This window comes from Pseudorca crassidens, chromosome 11, assembly GCF_039906515.1.
Source record: "Pseudorca crassidens isolate mPseCra1 chromosome 11, mPseCra1.hap1, whole genome shotgun sequence".
Lineage (NCBI taxonomy): Eukaryota > Metazoa > Chordata > Mammalia > Artiodactyla > Delphinidae > Pseudorca > Pseudorca crassidens.
Genome location: NC_090306.1, coordinates 89,393,256 through 89,416,860, shown reverse-complemented (window position 1 = coordinate 89,416,860; position 23,605 = coordinate 89,393,256). Strand labels below are relative to the sequence as shown.

Below are 23,605 nucleotides of genomic sequence, written 5' to 3'. Positions count from 1 at the left end.
GTAGCTCAGGCCAAATGCGCTGAAGTCATCCCTGACTCTTTCCCTTCTCTCACACTTTATATCTAATCAATGGGCAAATTATGTTGGCTCTACCTTCAAAATGTAGCCAGAATCCAACCAGGCAGTATTCACATGGGGGAAAAAACTCATACTGGTGTATGAATTAAGTGAAGTTTTAAGTAACACTGCTCCAGAAAAACAGCTCTTAATTTGAGGCCCATGGACTCTGACTTTGAGCATCTGAACTCCAGTATACTATACTCAAAAATGTACGTGAACGTGCATATGGGCATTGTTCTGGGAAAAACAAAAATCAATCCAGAGTTTTCATCAGATTCTCAGAAAGGGTTAAAAACTATTGCTCCAAGCGTTTACAATCTAATATGTCATCAAATATTACTATGAATAAAAAAGTACTTATTTGACTTCATTATTAAATTGTTTAAAATTAAAAATTTACTAAGGTAAAATTCTCTAAGTTCTTGTACTAATACAAAATAGAAAGGCCTAATATGTAAACCAATTAATTTATAAAACTTAAGCTAGTGCTCACTGACTTTACTACCTAACTAAATGCTTATAACACCCTTCCCACTAGTAAACTTAAAGCCCCTTAGAACAAAGGCTATTTGTATTCTCAGCATCTAGAAAAATATCTGGTATAACAGAGCCTTTATAAATGTTTGATAAATGAATGAATGAATCTCAGGAGGCACAATTTTACCAAATTATAGTCAGTAAGAATTTACTAACTGCTTGGTGTCTGCAACTGTGAAGAATACAAAACACCTTTGGACTTGGAGCCAAAAAAGTCCCAGCAAAGCCACTTATCTCTCTTGTGTTTCTCTTTTTTCATCTTTAAAAACATGACTACGTGCCAATCTCAAGGGTTACTGTGTGGATATTAATAGAGATAATACATGTGAAAAGCTCTAGTAAGCATAAAGTTTTTTTAATCTAGGATTATTTTTAAATGCAGTTCTTGTTTTTAAATATAGTATTACACATTTCAGAAGACAAGTTCTACTTGTAAGCAGAAGGACAACTCAAGAAATTATATATAAATATGAAATGATGTAGCATAGAAAAATTATTAGTTAACTTTTCACATAAACATTTTACACCTTTGCATTTAGGCTTAACTTTAAAAAGTCTAAAACAGTGCCTTGAACAGAGTAGGTACCCAATAAATAGTTACCAGTTGACTATTTACCATGAGTATGGCCTTTGAGATGAGTTAGTTATTATATTTTTAATTTAACTGAAGAGCTTATCCACAAAAATATTTATATTATTTTATTTATAAATATTTCATTTATTTAAATTAATCCACAATCTCTTAATTATTAGGCACCAACAGTCTAATCATACTTGAAAAACTTTTAGTAAGAAAAGGAAATTATTAGTGGGATAAAGCTGAACTCAGGCACTCACATACTGAAGTTTATTCGTATGAGATACTTAAAATATGCGATAGATTCTTGGGGTTTGTACTTTATTTCCCAACAACACTTTTACAATAACTTACCAATCTGGCTGATGAGCTGCCTGAACTGATCAAGGTAGCTTTGTCCCTCTGGGGTTATTCCAAGTTTTCTGATGCCTCGATTGAATTTTTCTGCTCTTTCAAAAGGATACTAGAGAGATAATTTGAAGACTACCATTATTAACAAAGACCCCTAAAACATAAAATGCCTACCATGACAATACCACTGTCCTTTCTAATTTTGTATTTCCATTGTGCTTAAAAAAAGTCACTGAAGTCTAATGACAAAAAATTTATAGCACAAAACTACCAATATTCAAGGTAAATACAAATTAAATAAGGAGAATAATTATTAATGCCACCAACTTTAGGTTTTCCACCAACATTATTTGTCTCCCTAGACCCAACAACTCTGTCAGATAGATAAAAGAAATCAATTCCTCCTAGAAACATTTGTTCAGAAATGTGTGACCAAGTTTCCATGGCCTGAGAAGTATCAGGGGTTTATAATTTTTCAAGTCTTAGCCCATTAAAAGATTTAGAAAATTAATCATTTTATATTAATAAAAAATGGAAACAATACTTATCCAACAACAGTATTATTATGTATTTCTCTAAACACTAGTAACTTCTGTTCCAATAAAGATGAGTGAATATAATTTTGTACTGATAACTGTAATCTGTAATTTTAATAATTATTTCACCAGAAAGTAATATTTTGCCGCTCTGACACTGAAAAGAACTAAACTAGTGTATAAAAGGCCTGGAACTAGGTGATGCTTAAGACAGTTCTGGATGCGGCACATCAAACGTTAAGATCCATCTAAGCCTGTTGGTTCTCCATCCACATGGCTATATGCCTCTGTACTGTTACCACTTGCAATTCTTCATTTCACTATGGGAAAACTTAGCCCTGAGGGTGAAGGGAAAATGACATTCTTATAAATTATAGATGGGACTGTCAGTTGGTACAGTATTTTTAGAGTACTTGGCAATATGTATCAGAATTTTAAATACTCATATTCTTTGCCCTTTTCCTCTTCAAGGAATCTTTCAAAAATATTTGAACACACAGATAAATGTTCGAAGATGTTATGTGTAGCACCATTTGTAACACAGAAAAAACTAAATATCCACTCAGTAGGAGAAGGTTAAAGGAGTTACAGTATACATCTTTACTATCAACTCTTTAAAAGAATGAGGTACACCTATAGGTACTGACATGTGATAAGCACACCGCAAAACAGTATGTTTAGTTTTAGTCCATTTTTGTTAAGAAAAAAAAGCAGTATTTGTAATGCACAAATACATGTTTATCACACAGACATCTGGAGGGCATCACATGACACTGTTAATAGCAACTGCCTCCAGAAAATGGAACTGGAAGGAAAGAGAAATGAAGGAGGAGATTTAGTTTATGCACTCTATATTGCCTAAATGTTTCAAAATGAGTATGTTCTGCTTGTGTATTATTTTAAAAGAAAGAAAGGTAACACCTGACTACATTGATCTTTTAATTTTTCCTTACACTTTTGTTTACAGTGAATGCAAAGAGTAAGAAATTGCAAGGGAAAATATAGAAAATAGGAAGCCAAATCAAGGAGACGTTATGTGAAAAATAATAAAGAAAAAAACAACCCAAGAGAAGAAAAACCCAAAATGAATTTTAGCATAAACATTTGCCATACAGGCAAACCTTGGAGATACTGCAGGTTTGGTTCAAGACCACCACAATGAAGCAAATATCGCAATAAAGTAACATGAATTTTTTGGTTTCCCAGTGCATATAAAAGTTATGTTTACATTGCACTGCAGTCTATTAAGTGTGCAATACCATTATGTGTAAAAAAATGTACATGCCTTAATTTAAAAATACTTTATTACTAAAAAATGCTAACCATCATCTGAAAACACAGGTTTGCCACAAACAAATTTGTAAGAAAGGCAGTATCTGAGAAGCACAATAATGCAGAGCACAGTAATGTAAGGTATGCTTATATACTCAACAGTTAAATCAAACTACCTTAAAAAGAAGACGTAAAAATACCTTATGATCATTTTGGTCCTTGATTTCCCTGAAAAACCGAATATCTTTAATCAATCTGGATTTGATATGTTCATCATACATAAATTGGCTAAATATATAGAACTTCTTTTTCAAAAACTGGTAGGTGAAATTAACCTATAAAATTAAAATTTCAAAAATTGGAGAATGTTATGAAAATTAATTTCAAATCAATATTACTGAATAAAATAATCTATTTATAAAGTCTAATTCATGTTGGACCTGAATTATTTAAATAAATGAAGTTTTTTTTGCCCAAGTTTACAGAGCTTTCTAAAAGCTCCCCTTATTTTTATGACAAAAAGGAAAAAAGAAATTAAAAAAATGGAAAATACTTTCATAATAAGACTAAGAGCTATAGTGAGAATCATAAACCAGATTTGACGCTCTAGTTTTCAAGTCATAAACCACACTCAGAAGCTTCTATGTTCCACCATTCATAAGATTACTTATTACTAATCTACATGTCTAAAACGATACTAAAGTAAGAAACATGGTGCAAGAGACCTTTCCTGAAGGAAGAGGGTAAACATTCAATTATTTATCCATAAATATTTTGAGCACCTCTTATGTACAAGGCAATGTACCTGCTCTCATGCTAGACATGGTCATCATCATGAAGTGTATATTCTAGCAGGACAGGCATTTTAAGACAAGTATATGTTAAATAAACTATTATATCTCAACTGCAATAATTTCTAAAATGAGAAGTATAGGTGTTCTGAGAATGGGTTAAAAGGCCCTGACCTAGACTCAGAAAACACTGGAAAAAGTAGGATTGGAGCTGAGATTAAAGTCAAAATAACAAGATTAATTCTGACCTATAGATGAAAGCCTTGTACTAATTTCCATCCCCACCACCCTCAAATATTACTAATTATTTTTGCACAAGTATGCCCTTTGTAACAGTCTTCATCACCCAGTTATATAAATGTGTGCTTTCTCAGAACTTTTCTTGTGGCTTAAACATTGCTTTTTCTTGATCTCCTCAGCAGTAGTAGTCTTAGTAGTCTCTTCTTTACCCTTTCCATTCTTTTCCATACACTTATTTATTTATTCATTCATGGCTGCGTTGGGTCTTTGTTGCTGCACGGGCTCTCTCTAGTTGCGGCGAACGGGGGCTACGCTTCGTTGTGGTGCGCAGGCTTCTCATTGTGGTGGCTTCTCTTGTTGCCGAGCACGGGCTCTATGGTGCGTGGGCTTCACTAGTTGTGGTGCATGGGCTTCAGTAGTTGTGGTGCATGGGCTTAGTTGCTCCGCGGCATGTGGGATCTTCCCAGACCAGGGCTCGAACCTGTGTCTCCTGCACTGGCAGGCAGATTCTTAAGCACTGCGCCACCAGGGAAGCCCATACCCTTTCCATTCTTAAGAGTGGGTAACTCTGCCAGGTAACTCTTATTTCTTCTATGCTCACCTCATCATCACCAGACATCAGGAATTTACATTCATTAGTGTGGTTAACTGATTAACAACTGTTTTTCCTGCTAGAGTACAATTACTATGACAGCAGGAAATGTCTGTTTTTCTTATCCCAGTGCCCAGCACAGTGCCTGAGACACATAAAATATGAGCATAATTATATCTGTTACATGAATGAGTGTTTGACAGATGAGGTCAAAGAAGAGTTTGATCCTTAAAGGTTCAGAGTTTATTCATCCTGAAAGGCTCAGACATCTCTACATGGATAACTCCTTGTTTTAAATTTGAAACTCTGACTACCTATGGCCCCTTCCTCTATTGATAACCACTAACAGAGCTCCAATCACATTACTTATCAGCTCAAAGACTTCAATGGCTTCCCCACTACACTAAAATGGTCCCTATGTAACTTTCCAGTCATGTAACTTCTTCCTATTCCCTTACTCAAATATGCTTAAGAACACTTTACTGTTTAAACATTTGCATTCTTCTTTTCTCAAGGAGAAACTGTGGCCTGAAAACCAGGTAAATTTAAAGACTTCTCTTTTTCCATTGAAGGAAACATAGCATATAAGCTCAAATGATTCTTGCAAGTGACTGAATGCCCATTTCTAAGAAGATTCAAGATATTTTTTCAGAAAATTGCTATTTTTATAGATATCAAATAACTAGTAAACGCCCTCCCAAAAAAAGAACATGACTGATGTTAAATAAACTATCAAAGATTTGCTTTCAGAAGCAACTTACAGAAAATATCAAACAATCCACCCAGATATATACTTAATGCTGATGTCCTCAAATCTCCAATGTTATTTATAATGATGATCTTAAGACAGTAAAACATTCTAAAGTGCCTTTTTTTGTTTTTAAGATTTTTTTGATGTGGACCATTTTTAAAGTCTTTATTGAATTTGTTACAATACTGCTTCTGTTTTATGTTTTGGATTTTTTGGCTGCGAGGCATGTGGCATCTTAGCTCCCCGACCAGGGATCAAACTCACACCACCTGCATTGGAAGGAGAAGTCTTAGCCACTGGCCCGCCAAGGAAGTCCCTAAGGTGCCTTTTGAATTACAAAGCTTCCATGACATCTAACACAATTTCAGTGACAGACATTTTAATTATACCAAACAGAAAAATGGAGATTAAGGTATAATATAAACAAGCAATAATGTATATTTACCAGAATATTTGATGAAAAAAACTACTTTTCAAACTACCAAATTCAACAGGGGTCTATTACCCACACAACCTCCCTCCCAGAAGGTTCTTACTGTTGTATTCATGATTCCTGTGCCATGTGTTCGAATTGAATTAGCAATATGCCGAATGTTAATAGTGTTCAAATGTTTGTTATTGCTTGTTCGTTCAATAAAAATCTGTAATGAAACAAACACAATCAGTAGCAAACACTGGCCAGTTAACCCAAGAATTTTACAATTTTATTTTATTAAAGATAATTGAAAAGTCATTCAAAATGATAATACAGTCAAAGCAAAAGAATAAACAAGATGATCTCTAAACAATTATTTTTTGTCTTCTTTATTTTACTAACTTGCACTATTGAGAATCAATTCTTTGCCCCTCAGCCTTTCTACATTAAAAAAATTTTTCTTGCACGCACATTATGGTCACCTTATCCTTGACAAAGGAGGCAAGAATACACAATGGAGAAAAGACAGCCTCTTCAATAAGTGGTGCAGCTACATGTAAAAGAATGAAATTAGAACACTTCCTAACACCATACACAAAAATAAACTTAAAATGGATTAAAGACCTAAATGTAAGGCCAGACACTATAAAACTCGTAGAGGAAAACACTCTGTGACATAAATCACAGCAAGATCCTTTTTGACCCACCTCCTAGAGTAATGGAAACAAAACCAAAAATAAACAAATGGGACCTAATGAAACTTAAAAGCTTTTGCACCGCAAATGAAACCATAAACAAGACAAAAAGACAACCCGCAGAATGGGAGAAAATATTTGCAAACAAAGCAACTGACAAAGGATTAATCTCCAAAATATACAAGCAGCTCATGCAGCTCAATATCAAAAAAACAAACAACCAAATCCAAAAATGGGTAGAAGACCTAAATAGACATTTCTCCAAAGAAGATATACAGATTGCCAACAAACACATGGAAGGATGCTCAACATCACTAATCATCAGAGAAATGCTAATCAAAACCACAGTGAGGTATCACCTCACACCAGTCAGAATGGCCATCATCAAAAAATCTACAAACAAAAAATGCTGGAGAAGGTGTGGAGAAAAGGGAGGGAACTCTCCTGCACTGTTGGTGGGAATGTAAATTGATACAGCCACTATGGAGAACAGTATGGAGGTTCCTTAAAAAATTAAAAGTAGAACTACCATATGACCCAGCAATCCCAGTACTGGGCATATACCCTGAGAAAACCGTAATTCAAAAAGAGTCATGTACCACAATGCTCACTGCAGCACTATTTACAATAGCCAGGTCATGGAAGCAACCTAAATCTCCATCAACAGATGAATAGATAAAGAAGATGTGGCACATTTATACAATGGACTATTATTCAGTTGTAAAAAGGAACAAAACTGGGTTATTTGTAATGAGGTGGGTGGACCTAGACTCTGTCATACAGAGTGAAGTCAGTCAGAAAGAGAAAAACAAATAGCATATGCCAATGCACATATATGGAATCTAAAAAAATGGTACTGATGAACCTAGTGGCAGGGCAGGAATAAAGACACAGACGTAGAGAATGGACTTGAGGACATGGGTGTGGGGGGAAGGGGAAGCTGGGACAAAGTGAGAGAGTAGCACTGACATATATACACTACCAAATGTAAAATGGATGGCTAGTGGGAAGCTGGTGCATAGCACAGGGAGATCACCTCAATGCTTTGTGACAACCTAGAGGGGTGGGATAGGGAGGGTGGGAGGGAGGCTAAAGAGGGAGGGGATATGGGGATATATGTATACACATAGCTGATTGACTTTGCGGTATAGCAGAAACTAACACAACATTGTAAAGCAATTATACTCCAATAAAGATATAAAAAACTTTTTTTCTGAAACTCACTCACTTGATTGTTGAGATTATAGAGGTATCGAGACACAAATATATGAATGTTTCTCATAATTTCCAAGACATCCAGGCCCTATAAAACAATCCACAAAGAAGTTCTATTATTATTAGTTTAAAGTAATCAGACATATCAACATAGTGACTTACTGCTTATACCAAGTCTCCCAATATTTTAAAATTATTTTAAAGAACAACTATACAAAAAGTACAACCAAAGGTTAAAAAGAGCCTTCAGACATGTACAGTTAGGACTATCTGCTTGGGGAAATCTGACTGCTTGTTATCTTATTCCTTTTGTGTAGACAGGAACAGTTAAATTTAAAATTTCAAAGATCCATGACTCACAATCATTTTGCCACCACTCTTGAGAATATTTGTCTTCCCAAGGATCTTTTCTATATTTTTTGCAAAGTAAACTAACGACCAGATTATAAAAATAGATTTTAGAATCTATTTTAGATTTTAGAATTTTAGAATTCTATTTTAGAATTCTAATTATTTTAAAATTCTATTTTAGAATTCTAATTATTTTAGAATTCTATTTTAGATTCTAAAAGATTCTAAAATAACAGCCAGATTCTGGCTATTATTCTATATATAATAGCCAGAATATGTGTATTATATATAAACAGTATACATTTATAAAATATATACTATTTTTCAGGCATTGTGCAAGGTTCTTTATATGGAATTCGCCAATATAAGGTATTATTCTTAATTCCACAGCTGAAGAAAATGAAGCTAAGGGAGTTCCGCAAGGAAACTAGGAAGAGGCAGAACCCAGGGATTTAAAAAAATCTAATTCCAAATCCTTATGCTTCTTTTAATCATACTAGACCACTTTTAATATACAAGTTACCTAACAAGAATCCTTCTTTCTTCAGTTATTACTCTAATACCTAATGGTATCATACAAACTGTTCCACAGCTTTTCTAATTGGGGGTCAAAGTAATATCACAATACCCCTTTGATTAAGCTTTTATTATAAATTTTCTCATGTTTTAATCTAAAAATTCATTTACTCATTTTTTTTCTCCCACATGAGCTGAGACTGTTTTTATTTATTTTTGTATCCCTAAATGTAGTTGTCTAGCATGTTTTCAGTAAATATTAAATTTATAAATAAATGAATGAAAGGATATACAAACTGATCCTGCAATTGGTCCCTATCTATGCAGTAAGATGAATGAAAAATTATGATCTTCAACTTTTGGAACTGAATTACGATTTCTTGGTAAATATTATCTGGATTATCTTAGAAAGAATTACATGCACATTAACTGAAAACAAACCTTTGCACTCATGACATACTGCCATACTGTAAATCAGCTTATTGAATTAGTAAACCTAAATACTTGTTTGCACTCCTCATTTTAAGACAAATACAATTACATAAATTTAACCAATTTTCTAAGACATTAAAGCTTATATATTGTATTTAGGTTTAAAATCCTTAACTGTCACCTTGATTAAACTTTTTAAAATTCGGCAGAAGTCACTTCACTATCCCGACACGCTTCCGAAAAGCTGTATATAAATCTATGTATATTTCAAATTTTCAACAAAAGGAAAAGTATAAACATTTGGAAGGCTGTGGTAAATTCTTTCATAAAGCAATTTAGCACCATCTAATTTTTTATTCTTCTCAAGTGTGAGGTTTTTTCTTGGAATATAAACATGTACTAAATAAAATAAAAATAAAGAATTTTTCTTAGAGAAATACTGTTATCATGCTACAATCAGACTATACCAAGAACAGTTTATACTATACCTGTTCCAAAGTCTGACTAGGAAGATGTGCCTCGGTCATAACCAATCCATAACGCTGAGTAGCTAAATTTCTCATTTCACTGTAAGTGGCCCAGTCGTGAAGAGCTACTGTCGTTAGATTGTAGAAAGTCTTGTCTAGGTAGTGAGTTACATAAGCTTAAAAAAAAAAAACCAATCAAAACTTTTCTGATTCATGAACAGCAGGAAAGGAAGAGAAATGAAACTAAAAAGGAAACAACCTGTCTTTGAACATTAAATTTCTTCCTTTAAAATAAGGTGCTAGGAAAATAAAAATGAAGAAACAAAAAGGAATTCAAGAATAAATGCACTAATACAAAGAAAGATTTTCTCAAGGTTTCGTTTTTGTTATTTGCTCTTTAACAGGGCAAACAGATATAGAATATGACCCTAAGAAGGAAACCAGAACACTCACCTCGAATGTCAATGAAACGATTGAAAAACCGAATTGGATTCAGAGAGAAAAAAAGGGCCAGGTCTTTCATGCCAACTTTGAAAGGGTTTCTGTCATCCAGCTTTAAATGAGTATGCACAGAAAGTCGCAGGTCCTTCTCTATTTCTTTGCACAACTTGTCCAGCAAATGCTATTCACAAAAGAATTGCTATCTTAATTTTTGAAAGTAATATTCTAATTGTATTATTCTTCTAGGTGTCTATGTTCTCACTGTTAGAGTTTTAATATCTGTGCAATGATGAAAAAATGTGTCAAACTGGTTTAAGAGTCTAAATACTCTATGGTAAAATATTATTTTATTGGGAGAGTGAAATTATTTTGCTATCTATTGAAATCAATGATTATTTTTGACCAGGGAGCAGTTAGATGAGTTCTAATGAATTCATTAGTATTTTAAGTATAACACCCTTGAAAAAGAAATCAAAAGCTAACGTCGGATGGCTTCATTACAAGGAACATGAATATACAATTTGAAGCAAAAAATTTATAGAAACTGGCAACAAAGGAGGAAAGGTCCTGAGAATATGCAAGAGAGAAAAATTTTTTAAAGCTTCCTTGTAATAATCATTAAAAAAAAATCACAAAACTCATTGAGCTAAAGGCAATGAAATTAATCATTTTTTCTGGTGTACCACGGGATTCTAAGTACTGGCCAGACATGTATCTTATTTTCTAAATACAAGTATTTAATATGAGAAATTATATTTAAAAATTGCACAATTTTATCAAACCTATATAAGGTTTATATTGTGAAGTTTACTCATTTTTAATTCCTCCCTCCATATAAAAATACTGCTAGTTGGAAATTTAATTTTAAAGATATCAGTGTTTATAATACACACTTCATTAAAACAGGGACGGATGTACTATATTGCAAATTATCTGTTACACAAGTAATAGGCTTTATACTTTTAAAGATAAAATATTTCAGTCATTAGCTTTCCAAATGAAATTCAATAAAACATTAATAGTTAAGTTACCTTAACTATATGACCATTAGCTGCAGACAATAGTCAAACCAACTTTTCCATTTGTATTCTTCTAACAAACAGAACTTTAAATTCAAATATACTACTTACTAAAGTAAAAAAAAGTTTTCCAAATTCCTGGATTTCTATATTAAAAATTAGGAATTAAAGACCAATTTAGCACAATAGTGATAGTTCCTTTGTGATTTACAATAATAATCTTAAATTTGTGAAAGCCTGCTTCAATCCAAAAAGTTTTTCTAAACATTGCATTCTAGACATGTTTTAAGCTTTTCAATCTCAAAATATGTTACCTCATTTAAAATTTCCATGATTTCCTTGTCATAGCAATCCAGAAGTACTTCATAGGACTCTAAATGCCTTGCATGCATCATAGCAGGTACACAGTCACGTAAAGCACTGAACATGTACTAAGATGAAAAGTAGAATGTACATGAATTTAGAAAAATTACATTTCTAAATTATATTACAAAGGTTAATCACCTGCCTTAAAAGACAAAACCTCAATCTGAAGGCTTTTTTACACATGACTATCTTACTTTCCTAAGTAAGAGCTGAATTTTATTCTCAGAAGCATATACTTTAAGTATACAAAAAATGCACATTAACTTATCCTTTTCCTACCTTGATCATTCAAATACACTCATTTCCATAAAGAAATGGAAAGATCTGAACAACATATAACTTACTGACAAATAAGTCATATTATTTTGACACAAACTAAAACCCAGTGCAATGAGAATGATTAGGAATATGAGAAGAGTGAAATATATATTAATTCATTAGTAGTAATATAAAATTTATCTAAGACTATATAAATTTTATTGAATATGCATAGCACTATTAAAAAACAGCATCAGCAGTTTTAAAAGTTTATTAAATGATCTATTTTAAAATTAATTAAAGTGGTTTACACAGTGACAAAAAAAATGATGGGTTTATTCTTTACATTATTCTTTACTTACATGTAATCTGGCTGCATCAACAGCATTTTCATATACATCGTCTAAATAAATTGGGAAGACAGCTCGATGCCAGTATAAAAAACAACAGTCACATTGTGTTTGTACTCTACAATGTAAAGTAATAATTAGTGGTACCAAAATTGAAGTAACCCCAAAAAATAATAAGAGGAATGACATTATGTATCATAAGGGTAAAAGCTCTGTCTTACTCTTTTGTTTTCCTTACATCATTTAACCCAAAATTAGTATAGAAAAGCCACAAAATAAGTATTTTTCAAATTGAACAACAGTAACAAAACACTCCAATACCCGACACTGTCAGAATTCTGCAAATACACTTCAGTTTTAAAGCATACTTAAGAAACAATATAGGGTGGGATAGGGAGAGTGGGAGGGAGGCTAAAGAGGGAGGGGATATGGAGATATATGTATACTTACAGCTCTTTCACTTTGTTGTGCAGCAGAAACTAACACAACATTGTAAAGCAATTATACTCCAATAAAGGTATTAAAAAATATATACAGATAACTTTGAGTTTAAAATAAATTTATTTTCAATATTATTTGATATGACTAGACTTACAAGACCTGCATCACATGCACCTGTCTCAAAGCTGAAACGGAGACTTTTCAAAAAACTGTGACCAAAACAATGACAACAACAACAAAAACCAGTCGCACTCAACCTGTCTATAATCTGTGCTAAGTGACTATCTCACACATTATCAGGCAACAAAATGATCATTAAGTATCTTAGAGTAAAGAAGGCTCAGTATTTCTACCAAGGGTGGAAAGTTAAATGCCACTAACTACAAAAATCTGAGCTTCTCAGAACAACAAAAACATCATGTTACAAATATGAGCATTAAATACAAATTGTGCTGAAACCTTAATTCGGCTGGGAATCAAAATTCAGAAGACCCACTTTCCCATTAAGAAACTTACTGCTTGCTTAATAAAAAGAAAACAATAAAGCCACAGGAGCTATATAAATAACGCTTCCAAAACCTAATTCATCTTAGTGATTGGCTACCCAACAATGTAATTCAAATTCATGCCCCAAATAAAATTACAGAAGACTATGTCAGATGGCTCTAAGTCTCTCACAAATAGATGAAGTCTTGTTATAAAGCAGCAATTTTAAGTCTATCACAGATACACATCACAACAATCACAATAATGTTCCAGGGTCTGCCGGATGCTCTAAGGGCTATATCATATTTTCTCATGTGAGTTCTTCCAAAAGCTACATCCTTACTGTAGAAGCAAAGTTAAAGAAATATGATCGCTTGTCACAGTCTACTTTTAGTCACGCTAAAGAAGTTATGAAAAGGAACTAATGGTCTACCTAAGTTATATTCCTTGTCTTGCTATCCTTAAAAAAAAAAAAAGCCCTGATGTTTCCATTACCCCTATCTTTTGAGTATCATTACATATACCTACTTACCTTTCTCTAAGTTCACTGATAAGATCCAGCTTTTTCATGACTACTTGAAGTGGAAAGAGTTCTTCATCTTTAAATGTTTTCTATCAGGGAGGGGAAAAAGGCAGAGAAATTGCACTTGTAAGACAGGTTTCTTAGGTCAGTAATAAGGGAAGTGTGAAACCTCAGATCTCACTTTTATTCCATAAATAATAGCAATACACTTACCATTTGTGTGCCAACACTTAGTGCCAAAGAAACAATAAGTCGTCGTTGCTTTGTGCTTGGTCCATTTAGAGTGTTTTCAGCCAAAACTAGAGCAGAGAGCACATCAAGACGCTGTTCACTATATTTTTTGTCAGAAATTACTCTTTTCTTAAAGATAAAAGAAAACAGGAAATATCAGCTTTAAATCCGAGGCAATAACAAAAGATGCAGAAGAAAAATTTCTCAGTTACCTTTTCCATGATTCAATTTAAGAGCACTTAGACAAATACTTTGCCCGTTCAGCTTCTTGTGATAATGTTAGATGCTTTACTGCCATAACATTATCGCTGAGCACTGTCAGGGACAGCAAATTACTAGGCATACTTCAAAATTACCGTATTGATGTAATAAGAAAATCATTTCTTAAAAGAAGATGCATCATATTTTAAAAATGCATAATATGTCATTTTTTAATAGAACTGTATTAATGCTACAAGTTCAGAGTAAAGATAACCCTGATCACTCTAAGCAAAATCATAAAATACCATGGAGATAATAACCAAGAATACTGTGTTTGAAGAAATGGAGTACACAGGTTTAACTAGAAAACACAAATAAAACAACAGGAAGGGCAAAATAGAAAGATGATATAATTATGCTGAATACATACGAACTTTCATACCTTGGCCACGGAAATAGAATTAAGAGCCTGATGCTGAAGGTGCTGTGTTATATGTGAGACTGAATCAGCCACAACCAGGCTTCTCCTGTAGAACATATGTTCTATCGCCTAAAAAGAATCACAAGTGATTTTATGAAAATCAACTCAAAACGTTTAGGTAAAATTATAGCATATCTTTATAACCTTGAGCTAGGTAAGACATTTGTAAATGAGATGCAAAAAGCACTACCATAAAGGATAAGACTGGTAAATTCAACTATATTAAATTAATGATTTCTATTTATCAAAAGTCACTATAAAGAAAATTAAAAGACAAGCCAACGTATGAGAAAATATCTGCCACACACAAGGGATTAGTACACAGAATATGTAAAGACACCAAACAAATTAAACACTTTTTTTTAAAAAAGGCAAAAATTTCAATAGATAACTGAACAAAAGACATGAATATATTTTTCACAAAAGAAACACAGTTAACAGTATTAGACAAGACACCATCATTAACAATCAGAGAAATGAATGTTAAGTATAAAATCATTTATAAACACCAATGTGCACGTGCACACACACACAAAAGGCCGACGATACCAATGTTGGTCAGTTAGGGAAAAATGGGAAGTCTAATATATTGTGGAAGGTGTGTAAACTGATAGAACTACTTGGGAAAACAATCTGGCATCATCTTGAAAAGCTGATTATGTACATATCACAGAACCCAGCAATCCACTCACAGATATACAATACTTCAGAAAAACTTCTGCACAATTACACCAAGAGACATATACAAACATGGCAACATTTTTATAATAGCAAAAACTGGAAAAAAACCCAAAAGTCCATCCCCAGGAAAGCTACACAGTAAAGAAAATTAATGAACTACAGCTATTCATCCCAACATGGTTAAGTTCAAATAAAAAATTTTGAGTAAAATGAACCAAGCCAAAGAATACATTAATACAAATTTCAAAAACATAACTAAACAATGAATGGTTGACAGATTCATTCATATGTGGCAAACTAAAAAGAAACAAGGGAATGATAAAATTCAGGACTGTGGTTCCTCTGAGGAGGTAGGATAGGATGCGATCAGGGAGGGACAACACAGGGGCTTTGAAAATATTGGTAACATTCTATTTCCTAAGTGGGATGATAGGTTTTTAAGTGTTTATTATTTTTAAAATTATGCTTATATATTAGATATAAGATATATATGCATCTATACATATATATACTTCTGTATTTGTATTTCATAAAAAATAAATATAACTGGTAATACCTTGAAGAAAAAAATGCTAAAAATCTAAAGACACAATCTCCAAACTATCTTTATTTCCTAAGCAAATCTAAAGCCACTATTAGCAGAAATTTACTAGCAAATCTTTATTTCAGTTTTTACAAAAGGTTAAAAGTGGGCTCTCCTGCCTGTAAGGAGTTTCTTTTTTTTATTTATACAGAGTATGCTAAGAAGCATTTTACCACATTTTCAAAAGTATTCAAATCCCAAAATTATAACACTTTCTCTAAATTACAAAATAAACAGCCTCTGCTGACTAGCCTCATATGCATTAGAATACTATAGAATAATATTAACGTCTCATGTTTTTTTTTTCTTTTCTTTGCGGTATGCAGGCCTCTCACTGTTGTGGCCTCTCCCGTTGCGGAGCACAGGCTCCGGACGCGCAGGCTCAGCAGCCATGGCTCACGGGCCCAGCCGCTCCGCGGCATGTGGGATCTTCCCGGACCGGGGCACGAACCCACGTCCCCTGCATCGGCAGGCGGACTCTCAACCACTGCGCCACCAGGGAAGCCTGTCTCATGTATTTTTAAAACTCATGCAACATGCTTAAAACTTCCGTGAGTAAAACTTTACCAATACTTAGGCTAATACCTTTTCATTTTCCTTCTTTTCTCTTTCACTACATGTTAACTTTTAATAAAGTTTATTGGCCATTCATAGAAAACTACTCAGAAATTTCTTTCAGTGGCTAGTTCCGTTATCCAACTGAGAGATGAGTACACTTTTCCATAATTTTTTTATTCTCATAATCAAGAAGTCAAATCTTAACCAAAAGAAAAAATCCTGCTTTAAGCTCGGGTCATTTCTCAATTATAATGGCAAGGTAAAATAATCTAAAACCTACCTTGAGAAGTTCAACAAGCCTGCATAATGCCTTAACTGATGTTTTGGTCATTGGCTTTTGCATGGACATGTAGAGATTCATTGTGGTTTTAATAATGGTACTAATACTGTATGCATATAAAAAGCCCTATAAAAAATAATATAAAACATTGATTATAATCACAAGAAAAGGTTTCATTTCTTCAAGAGTTCATTCTCTATGTAATAATAATTCTTCAACTTGCCAATAACTAGTGTTTTTAAAGTTCATTTTAAAGTCAGCTCTTAAGATTTTGAAATATTCTTTCTTACACAATGTTATACATGGTTGTTAAGTTTCAAAGCAGCCCTTAAAAGTTATGTAACCTATCACTTACCAGAAGTTTAGTAAGGTTGACATTACAGCATATAACCACAGTTAAAGAATCTTTCCATTAAAACAAGACTTTCAGAGGAACGATTTGGATGTCAGGAAGATATCTATTCATCCTTATCTTACCTGCCAGGCAAGAGGATAAAGACTCCTATCTGCTGCAGCTTAAGACAAGAGCTGAGGACTCTAAGGAAGTAGGAATTGAAAAATGAGAAGGAGAAAGAGAGCTGCTCTCTGGCCAGTACAGACATCCAACAGTATTTCTCAGTTCCAAGCGAATCCCCGTTTCTTTTTCACCCAGGACAATCTCTACTAGCCATCTGCTACCATGTCCCTGCTATGCTGGTGCTATTCAGTCTTTCTCTCTTTCCAGCCCAATAAGAACAGATTCTCTCCTATCCTTCTATTTATGAAGGAAGCCACAGGTCTTCTAAGGTTTAAAAAAAAAAAGTTAGTGCTAGTAAACCCAGGGAAACAGTATAGAATACAAAACAGGAAAAAGGGTATTACCTCTCACATATATTTTCATTTAGATCCAAAAAGGACACAGAGAAACATAACGATGGAGATTCTTTAGGTTTATAAAGAAGGACCAAAAAAAGATACATGTACAGTTTAGAGATGAACTACGTTATTGTGAATATATCCAATGAGCCAGGGCAGAAGCTATATGCCAGTGATTCTCAACCTTTTTCTCCTGCTCTACCATCAGTAACAATGGCTCACTAAAGGAGTGATACCCAATGGGGGGAGAGGGGATTTTTGTGAACCAGTAATAGCTCTGTGGTGAAGAGATGTGATAAAATTAAGAGAACTAAGAAATGAGAGAGAAGGTAGCATCCTAAGAGGTGACAATAAGACCAAAGCTTGGGGCATACATGCAGGAAAGAGCCACAAGTCTTACCTTGTCAGCTACAGGACTATTACACCAGACTCTGCCCTAGCGCAGCACTGGGAAAAGTTAAAAAGCAGAGACAAGGAACAGCAAAAGTATAACTCTAAGGCAGGTAAAAAAAAAAGAGTTTCTTTTTTGTGGGGGAAAGGGGGCAGAGAACTCACGGGCCAATACCACACCATTCCTTGATGGTCATTAATTTGTGAAGGACATTGACAAAAGATGTATTTTAAACATCTAAATGGGGAGCGGGAAGGTCTGGGGTCTGTTTCCGTTAACTGCAGAATAATTTGGACCTTTCCACAGAAAACAACTAGGAAATCTGGGCAAAACATTTTTAAAATCTCTTGAAAAGCATCAAAGAGCTATCAAGAAAATAAGAAAATACAAGGCCAAGACCTGGGAGAAGACAGAAACCCAAAGACATGAGCCTGCCATTTGTGGCTGCTTTCCCACAGAGGCATCTGCCCATTCCCAAAGAGAGTAGTAAAGACAGAAGCCAAACCCACAAGGGAAGGAGGGTAAAAATATGAGTCCATGGCCCATCGAGGGGACGGGGTCCTGGCAAATCACCTAGGCTCTGAGTTGGGTTCTTAAAAACTCCCCCTAGAAAGTAAGCATGAACTAGAAAAGACAGCCATCATAGAATTTAGGTCCCACTTTAAGTCATCTCAATCTATGACTGGGCTGAGGTGATCTGGGTGCTGCTTGTCCTAGACTAGCTGTGTATCAGAAGCAAAAATTAAATCCTCTCTGGAGGAAGAAAAACAATACCCAGATCCTCAATTATATCTACAGTTTTTCCATGTACAACATGCGTTATTAAAAATAACAAGGCATACAAAGATATAAGACATATCCAAAAACAAACAACAACAAAAAATAGATAACAGAAAGACCTAGATAATGAAATTATTAGACATGGGCTTCAAAATAGTTATGTTGAATATGCTGAAGAAATAAAACACAAAATTATTTCAGAAAACAACTGGAAGCTATAAAAAAGAAACAAACTGAAAAGTAAAATAATTAAAATTAAGAACTCAGAAAAAAATAAGTCAGCAGATGAGTTTAATAGCAGGTTAGATGTAACTGAAAAAATAATTAGAACAGAAAGAGAACAGAAATAGTACTTAAAGAGTTAATGACTGAGAATTTTCCAGAAGCTCTACAAATCCCAAGCAGCACAAACACAAAGAAAACCACACATAGGTTCATCAAAGTAATAATATCGCTAAAAACCAAAAAGTAAATCTTATAAGCAATTACACAAAGACACATATTGAAAAAGCAACAAAACTGACAGCTGACTTCTCAACAAAAACAAAATTAAATGAAATACTAACAGGTATACTGCAAGTAGAAAGATGAGGAGATGCAGGAAGGATAAAAAACAACAGAATGGGTAAATACATGGGTAAATCTAAATGAATACTATTAAAAACAACAGCAACAATGCCTTATAAGATTTAAAATATATACAGAATCAAAATACACAGCAGCAGCACAGGTGAGAGAGGGATAAATAGAATTCAAGTGGCTTAAGATCCTTATACTGTCTGGAAAGTGGTGAAACTACTAATTTATATTGGAGTTGAATGTTCAATAATGCATCTTAATATCTCTACATTAACCACTAAAAAAAGAGTAAAATACTGAATTAACAAACCAATAGAAGGAAGAATGAAGTAATAAAAATAATTCAAAAGAGAGCAAGAAAGGAAAAGGATAGGGACACAGAACAAGTGAGACAAATAGAAAACAACTAATCAGGTGCTAATTTTAAATCTAAATATCAGTATTGACATATACAGAAAACGGTTTTATTGGGGAGAAATACAGGCTGCTTATAGGAGACACACATTAAATAAAGAAGTCAAACAGGCTGCAAGTAAAAGGATGACAACAGATGGACCATATAGACCTTAATTAAAAGAAAACTGGTACAGCTATGTTACTATCACACACAAAAGACCTATGACAAAAAGCATTACTAGAGATAAAAAGGGACATGTCACAATGATAAAAGGTTTGACTCACCAGTAAACTATAACAATTCTAAATGTTATGCACTTACTTCGTCTCAAAATATATAAAACAAAAGCTGACAAAGCTACGAAGGATAAATAGAAAAATCCACAATAATAGTGGGAGATTCTAACCCAGCTGTCTCAGTAACTGATAGAATATTCAGACAAAATCATTAACAAACATGACCCTACTTGATATATATATAACACCACAACCAACAAAAAGCAAATTACATTCTTTTAAGTATACATGAAATGTTTGCCAAAGCTGTCCATAGGCTGGGCCACAATGGGCCTCAACAAACTTCAAAATACTGCAAGTATCTTAGTACTGCTAGAAATCAATAATAAAAAGATAACTAGGAAACCCTCATGCATTTAGAAACTAAGAATTCTATTTCAAAATTACCAAGAGAGCAAAGTAAAAATCACAATAAATGTTTTTTAATATTCTGAACTAAAGAATAATAAAAATACAACACATCAAAACTTATGGGATTAAAAAAAAAAAAAAAAAACTTATGGGATACAGCAAAAAAGTCATGCCTTGGAGGGAGTGTAGAGATTTAAATGCATATATTAGAAAATCTAAATTCATTAATTAAAGTCAAACAGATCCAAACATACATAACCAAATCAATTTTCAGTTTTAAAAACAAAAACACATCCTACCCTTTACAGTTTTTTCTAAGTGCACCTTCTATACACTGGATTAACAAAGAAATGACCCCCCCGCCAAATATTCTAAGTAAGAAGATGCAACTACCTGTATAAAAACATTACATCTATTGGTAAGGTCTTCAGCAAATTTATCCATTCTCTGCTCTTTAGATAAAATAGATTCCATTTTCATCATCCATGAGCTCACAAAGACGTAGTAAGACTGTACATCTCTAACAAAGGAAAATATTGAGGTTATTCAGCATAGGAAAGAAAATTTACTTCCATTTCTTCATACTGGATGGAGTATTTCTCTGCAGCAGCCACTTCATCTTTCTGGTTTTCAATATATACATATATCATATATACAAATATAATTTACTTAAGCAGCAAATATTTACTGAATGCCTATACATGCCAGGCACTGTTTCTCAGTACTAAAAACAAAAAAGGGCAGTAAACACAATAAACAAAAATCTCTGCCCCCACGAAGCTTACATTCTAGAAAGGAGACTTGTATAATAAAGAAATCAGAAACTGAAATCTGTAAGATGTCAGATATGTGCTATGGAAAAAATATAGCAGGGAAAAGAGCCACTGGGGTGGTAAGTACAATTTTAAACACAGTGATCAAAGTAGGCCTATTGTAAAGCTGATTTTGAGTCAAGATTTGAAGTTGAATAAGTAATCCATGCAAATATATAGGAGAATTTTAGGAAAGTAAATAACAAATGCAATCATCCCAAAACAGCAGTCTGTCTGGCATGTTCAAGTAATAACAAAGAAGTCAGTATCACAGGAGCACAGAGGGCAGAGATGAGAACAGAAAAGATCAAAGAGATACAGGGGTTGGCGAGGGTGGAGGAATAGGAAAGTGGAGAGTGGAAAGGGGGTTTGTGTAATGCCTGGTAGGGCAGTAAGGACTTCAGTGGAAAGCCTCTAGAGGATTTGGGCAGAGTGACCTACTCTAACTCTGAAGAGGATCAATATCACTTTGACTGGTATGTTGAAAATAAACTATAAAGGGGACAATGGTAAAAGCAGGAAAACCACTTAGGAAGCTCCTGTGATAATGCAGGAAAAAGGGGATGACAGCTTGAACCAGAGATGAATGGAAGCTGTCAGAATCTGAATATAAAAGCTAACATTTACTGAATGCTTACTATATGCCCAGCCACTGTTATAAGCACTTTACACAAATTAACTCATTAAATCCTCACATTAACCTTATGAGGTTAAGTATTACGATCTCCATTTTACAGAAGAGGAAACTGACACACAGAGAAGTAATGTGCCCAACATCATATAACTATGTCACAGCCGAGCCAGGACTTCAGCCCAAACCTAGGAAGCTTTCCCATCGTGGAAAAACTAAATCAATAATATAATTCTACTATGCAGGCTGCTTACTAACACTAAATCACTGTATCAATGCATTTCAAATTACTCAAGATGAGAACTTTTAGCCCACAAGCTGTTTAAGCTATACTTCTTTTATTTTAAAAACAATTAAGTTTGGGCTTCCCTGGCGGCGCAGTGGTTGGGAGTCCGCCTGCCGATGCAGGGGACACGGGTTCGTGCCCCGGTCCGGGAGGATCCCACATGCCGCGGAGCGGCTGGGCCCATGGGCCATGGCCGCTGAGCCTGCGTGTCCGGAGACTGTGCTCCATGACGGGAGGGGCCACAGCAGTGAGAAGCCCGCATACCGCAAAAAAAAAAAAAAATTAAGTTTAATTTTAATTAATTCAATCAAATCTGATAAAAATTATTTCTTCTGAGCCAGGATTCCATTATACAAAAGAAACCAATAGCTGCACTTCTGGCTTTGCCTCAAATGGCACTAAAATGTATTATTTGACTTGTGGATGATTTGATTTAGAAGTCTGGAATGCAGAGTAAGAGCAGAGTCTTAGGGCAATGCCTGCACTTTAAGGAAGAGGCTGTGATCAGGACCCAAGCAGGGATACCATGTACAGAAGGGAACAGTAAAGTCACAAGCAGGGACAGAAGGAAGAGGCCTATACAACAGCAATCAAGTTGATGACAATCCAGTCAGTAACATTAAGAAGAAGGCTAATACACAGTCAAGGGCAGTCAAGAATCACTGAGTTTTAGGTCACACTACACGGGATAAAGCAGAGGTCTGTCACTCCACCCATCATTCCTACATCCAGACACCAGATAATCTTTATCTCCTGTAAATATATAAAAATGAAACTGCTTCAAGTTTTAAAAAGCCAAGTTAATTGACAAAGTGAGTCCAAAAAGGGTCCTGTCAGATTGTCAGCTTCATTTCAAAGTACAAACAGGACTAACACTAGGGAGAAAGAACAAATCTCCTGTCCTAATATAAAGCACTCAACAGTGTCAACACTTGTACGTCAACTGGGGGTTTGAAACAAAGGTTCATACCTCTACCCTCCAAGGGCAGTATCCCCAGCATCAAAATGGTTGTGAACAAAAAGCAAAATGCAGCAACCTACAAACCTTGGACCCTAGTCAAAGAGGTGGCTGGGGGCACTTGGCCACGTGGGGTCTAATGTATGGTGCGGAGGCAGGAAAACTGTCCCCCACTGTTTCCTCTTCCTCCATAATGAACTCTGGAGCCTGACTGGGACAGCCCTTAGTCACTTCCTCAACTTCTTCTAAAATGTCAGACAAAGCTCATGCTGATCACACCATCTCCTCTCTCCTGGGTTGCATTTTAGTGTTGTGAATTTTAGGTTTCTTTGGAAGTTAATGAGGAGAATGAAAAAGACATTGCCCTCTTCAGCTCAAAGGAGCTCTATAGTGACTGCAGAGAGGTATGTTTTTGAAATTAAAGAATTTAGAAATATTGAAATGTTATCACACGGGGGAGGGAGGGGTGTCTTTGAAAGTCAACTTATTCAATCTTTTACATAATAAGACTCAGTTCCTCCAGCACCCTGGACTGATGGTCATCTCTATTCTGCCTGCGTAGCTCTAGTGAA

At 34.4% G+C, this 23,605-nt stretch overlaps 1 protein-coding gene across 5 annotated transcripts in view; it reads right to left on the bottom strand.

Annotated features, from left to right (window-relative positions):
* WASHC4 (WASH complex subunit 4) overlaps nt 1-23,605 on the bottom strand; it is a 51,927-nt gene that overhangs the window by 11,147 nt on the left and 17,175 nt on the right. For all 5 annotated transcript variants that reach the window (XR_010932558.1, XM_067697812.1, XM_067697813.1 and 2 more), the window contains 13 exons: nt 20,740-20,866; nt 16,698-16,823; nt 14,557-14,664; nt 13,896-14,042; nt 13,692-13,771; nt 12,245-12,350; nt 11,573-11,689; nt 10,252-10,420; nt 9,820-9,974; nt 8,046-8,120; nt 6,244-6,348; nt 3,534-3,668; nt 1,529-1,637 (listed from right to left, as the gene is read on the bottom strand). Coding sequence is in view for 4 of the 5 variants with exons in the window: in XM_067697812.1 (XP_067553913.1) it covers nt 1,529-1,637; nt 3,534-3,668; nt 6,244-6,348; nt 8,046-8,120; nt 9,820-9,974; nt 10,252-10,420; nt 11,573-11,689; nt 12,245-12,350; nt 13,692-13,771; nt 13,896-14,042; nt 14,557-14,664; nt 16,698-16,823; nt 20,740-20,866 (1,559 nt within the window). In the remaining variant the exon portion in view is untranslated. The remainder of the gene's footprint in view (nt 1-1,528; nt 1,638-3,533; nt 3,669-6,243; nt 6,349-8,045; nt 8,121-9,819; nt 9,975-10,251; nt 10,421-11,572; nt 11,690-12,244; nt 12,351-13,691; nt 13,772-13,895; nt 14,043-14,556; nt 14,665-16,697; nt 16,824-20,739; nt 20,867-23,605) is intronic.